This window comes from Coptis chinensis, chromosome 9 (assembly GCF_015680905.1).
Source record: "Coptis chinensis isolate HL-2020 chromosome 9, ASM1568090v1, whole genome shotgun sequence".
NCBI lineage: Eukaryota > Viridiplantae > Streptophyta > Magnoliopsida > Ranunculales > Ranunculaceae > Coptis > Coptis chinensis.
Genome location: NC_141464.1, coordinates 27,837,818 through 27,850,376, shown reverse-complemented (window position 1 = coordinate 27,850,376; position 12,559 = coordinate 27,837,818). Strand labels below are relative to the sequence as shown.

Sequence of the window (12,559 nt, the reverse complement as noted above, 5' to 3'; positions counted from 1 at the left end):
TTTTGCGCATATCATCAGATCCAGAACTACGCAACAAATGAATGTTATGCATTGAAGTGATTGGTGGAGAGGATGATTGAAAAAGGAATGCTCAGAGAATTCGTCACTGAGGTGCGTCAAGCTGAGAGGTTGCCGACACCTGCAAGAATCTTAGGTACTATCAACGTTATTTTTAGCGGGGAAACACTTAGGAGAAATGTACACCGCGAAAAGATAAGAAAGACAGCAACTCTGCGGCAGGTCAATGAAGTGGTAAGCATACCGCGGTTAGTCAGTGGAACCGCGAAGGATAATGAAACCATAATGTTCACCCCAAAGGACCTGGAGTCAGTAATTTCACCGCATGAAGATGCATTGGTAATCACTATAGCAATGGGAAACTATCTGGTAAAGAGGGTGTTGATAGACTACGGAAGTTTGGTGGATCTGCTATTCAAAGGAGCCATGGAGGAAATGAACATTGATAGAGACCAGATGAAAGCACCACAAACGAATTTGTTTGGGTTCAACGGCAGTATGATCGAGCCCATGGGGGAACTAGTTTTACCAATGACTGCTGGTCCGATGACTGTATTCACCAGGTTCATGGTGGTGGACACAAACTCCCAGTACAATGCAATCCTAGGGAGGCGATGTATTCATGAGATGAGGGAAATTCCATCGACATATTACCAGGTAATCCGGTTCCCCACAAATGGAGGGATGTATGAAATTAGAAGGGATCAAGTGGCCGCACAGAATATCCACCAGGTGACAGTAAAAAATATGATCCGAGGAACGAAGGGGGAGGGCGCGGCTCAGGAACCTGGAGCGGCATAACAATTACAGGAAGCGGCTTTAACGGAAATATATGAGCCTCCACCTGGACCGAAAACTTTAAATGAGATTGAGATAGTGAACCTGGGGGTAGGAGACGAGGAGAAATTTACTTCGGTGGGGTCTGAGTTGCTAGATATATGGAAGGGTATGCTAGTACAGTTTTTGACAGAGAATAAGGATATATTTGCATGGGTGATTGAGAATATTACGGGGTTAGATCCAGAGTTTGCCTGTCATCGCTTGCATATGAATGAAAATGCTAAGCCAGTAAGACAGAAAATGAGAAGCGTGAGGCCGAAGTACGCTGAAGATATTCGCAAAGAGGTTACAAGATTGAAAGGGGTCGGGATAATTAGAGTTGTTGAGTTCACATAATGGTTGTCGAATGTGGTCGCGGTATCGAAGAAGAATGGCAAGGTTAGGATGTGTGTTGACTTTACAGATGTCAACAGAGAATGTCCTAAAGATTGTTACCCAATGCCTCGGGTAGATGAGCTGGTAGACAGAATGGCAGGGTTCAAGATATTCTCTTTTATGGACGCGTCCATGGGATACAATCAGGTCGCGATATACGGGCCAGATCAGGAGAAGACAACCTTCGTGGTGGAAGGTGGTACCTACTGCTATACGAGGATGCCAATTGGGTTAAAGAATGCTGGGGCCACATTTCAGTGGTTAGGAGAAAAAATGTTTAAGGGTAAGATTCGGAAAGGGATGGAAATTTATATTAACGATATGGTGGAAAAAAGCATGTCAGAACAAGAGCATTTAAAGGGACTCCAGGAGACTTTCCACATACTGTGGAGGTATAAACTGAAGCTCAACCCCGAGAAATGCACCTTCGGGGTAACTTCTGGAAAATTCTTGGGATACATAATAACATATCGAGGAATAGAAGTGAATCCCGAATAGATTAGATCACTGATAGATATGTCATCCCCTCAGAACATGAAAGAAGTGCAACGGCTGGCTGGCAGGGTCGCGGCATTGAACAAATTTATTTCAAAATCATCGGATAAATGCCAACCACTGTATCGTTTGTTGAGAAAAACTCCGGATTTCCAATGGACAGCGGAGTGTGAAGAGGCCTTTCAAGAGTTGAAAAGTTATTTGGGAAAAGCACCTTTACTATCACGGCCGGAACAGGGGGAGAAGCTATTTTTGTATCTGGGAGTTTCAGAGTACGCAGTGAGTTCAATCCTAGTACGAGTGGTGGAAAAGCCAGTTTACTTCCAGAGTAAAACCATGCTGGATGCGGAAACCCGATACAGCAAAATCGAAAAGTATGCTTTAGCCTTGATATTTTCGGCCTTAAAGTTGAAGCCCTACTTCGAGTCCCATTAAGTGGTGGTGATAACTAATTTGCCATTAAAGCAAGCGTTGAAAGCAGACAAATCAAGAAGAATGCTAAAGTGGGTGGTGATGCTCAGTTGCTATGAGATTCAATACCAGATTCGAACTGCAGAAAAGGCACAAGCCATGGCAGAGTTTTTGGCAGAATTTCCAGCCGAGGACCCAACTTAGGGAGAGGAAATGGTCATGGAACAGGAAGGGGAGTTGAGCCGCGATCGTTTGGATCCTTAGGGACGCGCAGAATGGATGGAGAGTTTTCGTGGATGGATCCGCGACAGATACAGGGAATGGAATTGGAGTCGTACTGGTGACGTCGGAGAACAATCGGCTAGAGTTGTTGATGAAATTGGGATTTGCGGCTTCTAATAATGAGTTTGAATATAAGGCAGTGATAGCTGGTTTGGATCTTGCTAAAGATTTGGGGGTGAGTGAATTGTCGGTTTACTCGGATTCAAACTTAGTAATTTGTCAGATGAATGGAGGATTTATGGCCCGTTGCCCAAGGATGGCGAAGTACCTAGAAGTCCTACAAAGAAAAGCAAACAAGTTTGACAAGATCAGGTTTGCACATCTCGGCCGTGGTGAAAACAGACATGCCGATACATTGGCTTATGTGGCCGCAGTACTTCCTGGAACAGAGGGTCGATCAATTGAAGTGAGGGCGCTAAGTAGACCAAGTCCTTCAGAGGAGGAAGGTGTTTGGCTTACTACCAAGAAAGAGCAGGGATGGATGACATCCATTAAAACATTCCTGATGGGAGTAGAAATAGAAGACAAACACGAGAGACGAAGGATCGAACAAACGAGTCAAAGATACACATTGCTCGAAAGGGATTTGTATAAAAGGAACTTCAACGGACCGATGTTGAAGTGCATAGGGCTGCAACAGATACAGGAAGTTTTGGCTGAGATACATGAAGGGGACTGCAGCAGTCATTCAGCGGGGCGTACAACGACCCACAAATTGATATCACAGGGGTACTTTTGGCCACATATGAAGAGAGATGCCACAGTGTATGCCAAGAAATGTGAGAAGTGCCAGAGATTTGCACCGCTCATACATTCGCCATGTGGGCATTGGATATAGTTGGGCCGCTGCCCATGGCGAGTGGCAAAAGAAGGTTCATGTTGGCCGCTACTGATTATTTCACCAAGTGGGTAGAGGGAGTAGCGTTGCAACAAGTTAAGAAAGAAACTATGAAGAAGTTTCTATGGGAGAACATCATATGTAGGTTCGGGTTGCCACACACAATCATCGCGGATAATGGAACCCAATTTACTGGGGGAAAGGTGCGAGAGTTCCTTCAAGCATTTAGGGTGAAACCGGGGTTCTCGGCACCATATAATCCAGAAGGAAATGGGCAACTAGAATCTTCAAACAAAATCATAATGGATAATATAAAGAGAAAACTAGAGGAGCGGAAAGGAGCATGGGCTGACGAACTGAATCACGTACTTTGGGCATACCGCACCACACTGCGAACCTCGACTAATGAGTCACCATTATCAATGATGCATGGGGTAGAGGTAGTCATACCAGTGGAAATGATAGTATCTACGACCAGAACCAAAGCTGTAGAAACGAGAAAGAATGAGAGGATATTAGCTAGTGAGCTGAATCTCATAGAAAAAAAAAGAGAAATAGCCCACATACGCTTGGAGGAATATCATCGGAGGTTACAGCGGCAATATGACAAGAGAGTGAAGCTGCACACCTTCTAGGTTGGAGAGTTAGTTCTACGGTGCGTTACACCAGCCACGAGAAAGGAGAATGAGGGTAAACTGGGGCCCAACTGGGAAGGACCCTATGTGGTGATGGAAAATGGTACCTTTGGAACTTATCGATTGTAAACTTCAGCTAGGATCGAGAAACCTTGGAACATTAGAATGTTGAAAAAATTCCATGTATGAGATGAGGATTGTTAATTTTGTTTACTTATCATATAATAAAGCGTAATTCTTCCATATATCTTATGAATATGAAGAAAGGAACACAACTGGCTTGGGGGCAAACTGAGCTGCCTTCACAGCGAAGGGGACGAGCTCGTCGCGGACTAGGGTCCGAAACAAACTGGGGGCAAACTGAGCTGCCCCCACAGGCTTCACAGCCATCCAAAGACAGCGGAGGGGATGAGCCTTTCGCGGACACTGGTCCGAATCAAACTGGAGCAAACTGAGTTGCCCCACAGGCTTCACAGCTATCCAAAGATAGCGGGGGGGATGAGCCTTTCGCGGACTGTAGTCCGAATCAAATTGGGGCAAACTGAGCTGCCCGACGGGCTTCACCATCATCCAAGGGCGCGGGGGATGAGCTTTTCGCGAACTGAGGTTCGAATCAAACTGGGGGCAAATTGAGCTGCCCCCACAAGCCTTCACAACCAGCAAAGGACAGCGGGGGGGTTGAGCCCTTCGTGGACTACGGTCCGAATCAAACTTGGGGCAAACTGAGTTACCCCACAGCTTCCACGACCATCCAAGGACAATGGGGGAAGAGCCTTCGTGGATCGCGGGTCCAAATCAAACCGGGGCAAACCGAAGCTTTGCCATCACAAGGCTTCACAGCCATCTAAGGACAGTAGGGCGGATGAGCCATTCGTAGAGTGCGGTCCGAATCAAACTTGGGGCAAACTGAGTTGTCCCCATAAGGCTTCACAGCCACCCAAAGACAGCTGGGGGGAGGAGCCTTCGCGGACTATGAATCAAATCAAACTGGGGGCGAACTAAGCTGCCCCATCAGGCTTCCCAACCAAGAAAAGACGGACAAAATGAAGTAAAAAGATATAGGACATCTTGCACTACTAAGTGAGTTAAGCTTTCAATTGCGAAATTATGGGAAATATAGTAAAATTTGAAGTTCAAAGGACCATGAGTTGTAACCTGCTGGGCTTACCCAGAAATCCAGGTGAAATTTATATACATAACGCAAAATGAGTAACAGTCAAAGTATATAAAGTGCAAAGAACAAAATTACAAAGTTCATTCAACATTCTAATCTTCAGGGTCATGCTCATGCTCTCCCATCGGCTGCCCTTCAGACACATCCTTCTGTGAAGAGACCTCAATCACATCCCCCGCAATTGCAAGATCATCATCCTCGGCAATGGGGGAAGTGACCGCGCTGTTACTAGATATAGGTAGCATAGGCATAGCAGAATCGGATGGTGCCAACGTTTGAGTATCAATGATTGGAGGCGGAATTAGCGGTGGGGGCAGGGGAAGAAGGCTGCCAGCAGTAGTAAGCTCTTCAAGTTGTTGCTTCAGTGCACAGCCAATCTTTTTCTCAGCTAGGACTCGAAAGCGGTCAGCGGCATCCTTCACAGCTTTGTCCACAGTAGCCTGTGTGGAAAGCATGTCCGCCTTCCTTTGACTCTCCATTTTGGAAGCGACCCCCAATACATAATCATGGTGCTTATCCTCAGCTTGCTGGAGCGCTTTCTGAGCCTTCACTACCACGATGCGAAGATCATCTCGATCCTTCTCCAGCTTGTTATACTTCGTTTTCCAGCCATCAGGACCATTAATCTCCTGCTTCGTGATCTCCAGAGAGTCCAATGTACTAGGCAAGCCACGCACCACATACCCAATGTCTAGGCTCAGCTGAAAAATAATATTCCTTAGCAACGAATGTAGCGAATTTGAGAGAGAAATAAATAAGAGGAACTTACCTTTTCCCAACCGGTATAGATAGCCGATCTGTGAGAGGCGACAGAGCCAGAATCGCCATATGCTTGATCCTTGGGAAGATGTGAGTTAAAAAAAAAGACGCGACAATAGCTGGGTTGTCCAAGGCTGAGTCGCAGATAGTTATATCGCGATCTTTAGCCTGAAATCTAGGTACCCAGTTTTCAACTGTATCAGAGGGCAGGGAACCCGAGGCAGTGGTTTCCTTCCCATGACGCCGCCCTGGAGCTAGTGGTCGTGGCGGTGCAATAGGAGGGACAGAGACGCCCAGAAATGTAGTCCTAGCCTTTTTCGCGGGCGGACTCTTGGCCACCACTTCTACAGCCTCATCACCATCGGAGTCGCTGTCCCACAATTTGAGCTTATTTGTTGCCATAGCAACGGCAGACTCAGTAGAAGGAGGAGGAACAATATCGTCTTCCCAGTCCGCTAACGCAAAATACGAAGAGGGGGCGGTATGGGGAGTAGAGGAGTGGGATTGAGCGGCGGCGGCTCTTTGGGCAACGGCTTAGGAGTGGTAAATCTTGGTGGTGTATTTAAAAGACTTGTGGGGCTTTCTTTTAGGGAGTGGGGAGTATTTGGGTTTTCTTTCTTTCGGAGGCAGCAAGCGATAGAGGGGACCGTGGTAATCGCCGATGCTTTTCAAGGATGGATCAAGTAAAAGAGGGTTACCTTTTTCTGGGTCAATACTGAGAAGTTTGCACTGAGCACTTCCTAAGTCACGGAGGTGTTGAAATATTTCGGATGAAATGCCGGCGTAGAGTTGAGATCGCGAATCAGGTTTCCAGCCTGGATCACCAAATGAAGACAAGTTATAAACATGAAAAAGGAGTACTGCGAAGCAAAAGGCGGTACGTACCACTTTTAAGGAAACTGAGATACCTTAGAGAAACTTCTGATGGAAGGTCAGCGGAGATAAAACCCCAAGACACATATAACGGATAGTAATACCACACTTTGTCAGATGTGGTGATGTGGAGGACAAAAGACTTCTTCTGTAGACGAGTACAGAAGGATTGGTAACCTACGCTACCGAACTTGGTACTCTTCTTTATATAAAAATGAGCAATTATGTCGCAGAGTTGGATATTAGGGGACTGGGTTTCATTATAATGGTTCGCGGCATACATGACATGCCAAAAGTTATATATGCCTTGGCATGGCGGAATATTGAAATGGTTGCATACCTCAACATCTAAAATAGTTAAAGGAAAACGCAAGCCTGCCGCTATCTGACCTACAGTAGCGATGAGACAACCAGGCCACGGTTTTACCAAATGTGGAAAATGGGTGACACCGGGCACATGCTCAAGGACCAAGTCAGCCGGAATGCCATAGGCAGCTTTGATCGCGTCTATATTTGGTCTACAGTAATATGACGATGGGGGAGGAAGAGCAGTCTTCCTTCATGAGGTAGAGGGTTCAACGGCAGAGCTAGAATTCGAGGATTCAGATCTATTTGCAATACGTCTGCTAGATCTGGACCCCAACCCGTCGGATCTAGTGGCCGAGGTATTCGCCGAATCAGATTTCGACATATCAAATTAAAATAAAGGGAGGAAATCGAAAGCAATAATGGGGGAACCAGTTACGAAGGGAAAAGTGAGGGACAGTGACACAAACGAACAAAACAAGATAACGAGATAAGGGAATAGAAAGGGAGAAGACAAACCTGAAATGCAAGGCAGCAAAAGACAACGAGGTAGTTCAAAAGAAACCCGAATGGAGCTTGGAAATCGCACAAAGGTGAAGAACAGCAAGAAGAAGTTGAAGAGGCTAGAAGAAGATGGAAAGATGTAAGGCTAAAGTGTGGGATTGGGAGTGGAGAGAGGGGTTTAAGCGGGAGTCTAAGCGGTAGGGGCAAAAGAGTAATCACAGAAAAAGGGACCATGGGAAATAAGACACGTGGGGCATCGAAATTTGAAAGGCCAAGCCATATGTGCGTGCGCCTGAGACACTTGGAAGCAATGATGGAGCACGTGCCAATAAAGAACGGGAAGGTAACAGAACTAATCAAAGAAAGGCATACCGTGAAAGGAAGAGGGATTGAGAAGGGGGTTCTCGGTCCCATTGTCTGTTCGCGGATCACCAAGGGGTCCCATTGTCTCTAGAGGCCATATTCCTAACATATGAGATTATAGGTGGTAAGTGGGTCAAAGGAAATTTAAGAAGGAGGAGACATGCTGCAGTAGATCAGGTTTGCAGAACCCTAACTGCTAGAAAACCGCCGCGACATGTGGGGGGACAGGGGACGCTGGATTAAAAAGAGATCAACAGACGACAAGAGGCGGTTGGAGAAGTGAAAGAAGAGGAGAGATAAAAGAGTGGGTGAAAGAGAGAAAGAGAAAAGGAAAAAGAAAAAAAGAACGAGAGAGAGAAAAACATTAGTACCAGTAAGTTTATAGGTTGTAATCTTTGATAATACAAACGCCCATTGCTAAAGCCCATCCTGATATTAATGACCAATTAAAATCCTATCACCATCCACTTCACTATCGTGTGAATTCCAGATCTTATGACGATGACTATTTGCCTCAAGTCATATTTTCCCTCACATGCCTTAATGCATCATCGCCTATAAATGAGAAAACTCCGGCAGAAAAAACTCAAGAGCATGTATTCGACTCGACACATTTGGAAAATGGCATTGAGAAAATTTATGAAGATCTAGGCAGAAAGGATAAAGAAAATGAAGTGCTTGGAAAAGAGGGAGTAAATACTATGGTGGAAAGTGGATTTCAATTTAGTTTGGCCATTAAAGACTTATTGATGGAACAAATTTGTGACATCCTTACTGATAAGAGCCCAAAACTGTAGTTTTAACCCTTTAACAATAATACTTTTAGACCAATTATGCAAGTAATAAATAAGAGTTAATGCTGATTACGTCTCACAAATAAAGCGATGAACTCTAAACGAAAGTAAAACTATAAACTGTTGCATATACTAGACTTATCAAAGATATTTGTTTTCAACTCTCGAATCTATTAACGTAGAGTTGGAATAGAAGATTCGTTCCACTCCTAGTCCTTTAGCATTCAAGTTTTCTATAATTGATGGTCTATCCAAGGTCAATGAGAGATTTACGAAGGGAATTTATACTACGATGTGAATTCAAATAACAAGATAAAAAAAAATGGAATGACAGAATACTAAGAGTTGAATCTAGATAAAGAATTAGGGGAATTTGATTCCACCTTGATTACCAACTTAATAAACTAGCATAGATTTGTTGTAAACCAATTCTTACATTCTTACGGTAAGAATTGGTCGTTCTGATCCCTAATTATACATGGAATTTCTACCAATTCATAACTAGCATGTGAGGTCGTCCACCAATTCTCATTCCAAATCAACGACCTTCTAGAGTGGAATAGATTCTTACAACGATTTTATACTACACAATCAAGTTTTCATCAAGGCTTCATCAAACCCCTCTAATAAAGGTTTAGCCTTTATTCATCAAACTATCATTTCCGATTGAATTAAAACTAGACATAATATAAAGATTTGGACTTTACTAATTTAACTACTCAAGAATTGAAATCCAAATTAATAACTAGGAAATGAATAACAAACAATAATTGAAATTAGATCTAAACAAATTTAAATGACAAAATCAAAATTAACAAGAACTACTATTTTCTTTATCTAATGAATGAAGAACAATGATTCAAATAATTAATCTAAAACAAGGAATGAAACTAATTAATTACTCCTTGAAATTCAAAAACTAGATATACAAGCTATTCTAATGGCTACTTTCTATTCTAAGCTATCTAACTATATATTTCTTAAGATCTAAGTCTTGTTTTATGTAAAGGAGGAGACCAAATCCACAATTTTGTGCATGGGCTGAGGAGCCATGTTTTGGGCCAGAAAATAAAACCCAAAGCCCAATTTTTTCAGTCCACAGAGCCCGTTTCAACTGGCTTTGACTTCATTAGACTTTTCATCAACTTTTTCTCCTCTGATTGGGGCAAGGCTTAGACCATTGGAAAGCTCTTTCCGATCCGGTCGTTTTGACGTAAGGTTGGCCTAAATCCGAGGCCTGAGTCCAAAGATATGGTCTTCGGAAGTTCTGCTGACTTGTGCACTATTTCTGCCCGTGTTCACTTTTCAGCTTTTGACCGGGCTTTATAAAGGCTTTGTCTCCTTAAATCTTGGCCTTTATCACAGAACTTCTTAGCAACCAACCCTTTGCTCCTTTATATTGCCAAAGTGGCACATTTCTGTACATAATTGAATTCCATGCTTGAAATATATAAAAGCACGTAATTAGCATTAACTCTTATTTATTACTCGCATAATTGGTCTAAAAGTAGTATTATTAAGGGGTTAAAACTACAGTTTTGGGCTCTTATCAAACCACCCCCAAACAGCATTTTGCTTGTCCTCAAGCAAATATGAGAAATTAGCATAAGTGAGCAAAAATAGAGTTCTAACTAATCTCGTTTCACCGAGTGCGATTGCATTGACCATATGCAACAAGGCCTTAAACCACTAGGAATTCCCTAGTGGACGAGTTATAGCCTCGTGAGAGTTTCCCAGTGAAGGTACTCACAAACTTCATCTATACTACAACGACTCAGAAATAACTATTGTTACCTTATCTATGTCTCAATTATCTATACATCTCACTAGCAATGAATACAGAATAATCAAGTCGAAACCTAAGCTAATATATGCATAATAATCTATCATCTACGAATAAACATATATACAATAAGTAATACTATGAGATAAACTAGCAGGTCCATTTATGAAAACTCGGAATAGCATCCTTAAGTAGGTCCTCACATAAATGTCAAGACAAAAACCACTTTGATTTTTCCGCTCAAGTTTCGCTACTGCAGTGTGTAGTAGGCACACTTTACCTTACAATCTCTATGACACATAAGGAAGCCGGAGTCGACCAAACACATCTGCCACTTACTATCACACTAACCTATTCCTAATTGAGCTAGAGGTCTTTATTAGGTGTTGCGGGGATTAGGAGATGGTTTAAGAAGGAAGGAAATGGATATTCAGAAAGGACAACTCTGAGATAATAGAGGCTTCATATTATATAACTCGAGAAACTCTTGTTCTTTACTTTTGCTTCTACACTTTGTTTCCATCCTTAGCCATATTTTTCTTTTTTTCTTTGGCTTTTGACTCCTTTGATTCTATTGTTCTTTTTTGGTTTGGAGTTCTAACTCTTTATTTTCTTTTATTTATTTGGATGGAAACTTCATTTTCTTATCTGAAGCGACTAATGAATTCTTGATTTCAAAGGTTCTTCTCTTTTCTATTATTCATCTCTATTCTCAGACTTATTCAAAGAATTGGGTAGGTTGATTTTTTTTTTTTTTTTTTTTGTTTTGTTTTGTAACAAGGTAAAGGATTTGTGGTTTATAAAAGGCTAAAGAAAAGCTCAGAGGGGAGACTAGCGGAAAATAATTCATAGGTTTGAATTTCTGGCTATATCGATCCAAAGAGGACCTAAATTCTCGCTTAGGATATGGTATAGTAATCAAGCAAGTAGACGTGTGATTTCTTTATCCAGATTTTACTTCTCCCTTGTGTCATTTCTCAAATGTTTCACTCATATAAGGCTTTAGGCTATATTCTCACAGGATTTGTAGAATAAGTACTCTAGCCTAGGTTTCAGAAACTTACTGCCAACAATCATAGATACTCATGTAACATATTTATAGATAGATGCAAGGATTATTACCTACATATTAGCCTAAGTTTCTAAAAACTATTCTAATGCAAAAGCTACGTGAGACTTATAGATTATTGAGAGCATAGAGAAAGAAAACAATACCAATATTCCTAAGTGTATAGCATACTTTTTATTTATATTTTTTAAAATTTTTGAAATTTTTTTAACTAGAAAACAAGTGCATATTATATATATATCTATATCCTAACAGATGCCTTAATTAAACATGTTTCTATGCCCCCAAACAAGAAGCATGTTTTGTCCTCAAAGTATTTTAAATAAATAGGGTAGGAAAATACCATTGAAACGCGTGAAATTTCGGAATATCTACAAAATAAGGTTATAACATACTAATATAGAAAAGAAAATTGACGCAACTCTATAAGAGTTCCACCCATAATAGGATTTATGAGAAATAGATTGCTTGGGACATAAACAGACACTAACTGAAATAAAAACTAACATTAACTCCCGTTTAAACATTTCCCTCTTCATCCTTAATAAAGAAATGAGGTTCCTTCGCATCCTGCCATACCATGGTAATTTGCCAGGCTTCATGCCACTTATCGTCTACAATAGCTAACCCGCTGCCCACTTGGTCGGATGGGGTGTGTAAGGCGAACGATGAGGTTGTATCCTCCACCCTTGCCAAGTCATTGCACGGAACGATCGAATAATACAATTGGTGGGTCTCACAATGTCGACCCCAACCCAATCCGTGAAATGGGCACAAAAAATAGGGAAGAAACATAGCATTATACGACAAATTAAAATAGGCATAAGAAGGTACTCATGCCTCTTGCCATGGGCTCGGGCTAAACTAGACATTAAGGTCTGGGGAATATCATAGAGTGCACGTCCCCCAGCTAAAGCAAGGAAAATATCACAAGTTTCGTCATTCACAGAAGAATAACGCCATTCCCCTCTAATGTTTAGCATAATCCAAAACATAACGAAGCCCACGCTCATAGACAAAGCTACCAAGGGTGACGCGTT

At 42.2% G+C, this 12,559-nt stretch overlaps 2 protein-coding genes across 2 annotated transcripts; both read left to right on the top strand.

Moving 5' to 3' along the window:
* The first annotated feature begins 87 nt into the window (after window positions 1-87).
* LOC147475408 (uncharacterized) lies at window positions 88-1,194 on the top strand. The gene is made up of 2 exons (XM_086585408.1): window positions 88-675; window positions 829-1,194. Exons 1-2 carry the CDS (start codon window positions 88-90, stop codon window positions 1,192-1,194), a joined length of 954 nt encoding a protein of 317 aa, XP_086441534.1.
* Window positions 1,195-2,512: 1,318 nt separating this feature from the next.
* On the top strand, window positions 2,513-3,259 carry LOC147475407 (uncharacterized). The gene has a single exon (XM_086585407.1). It carries the CDS (start codon window positions 2,513-2,515, stop codon window positions 3,257-3,259), a length of 747 nt encoding a protein of 248 aa, XP_086441533.1.
* The last annotated feature ends 9,300 nt before the right edge of the window (window positions 3,260-12,559 follow it).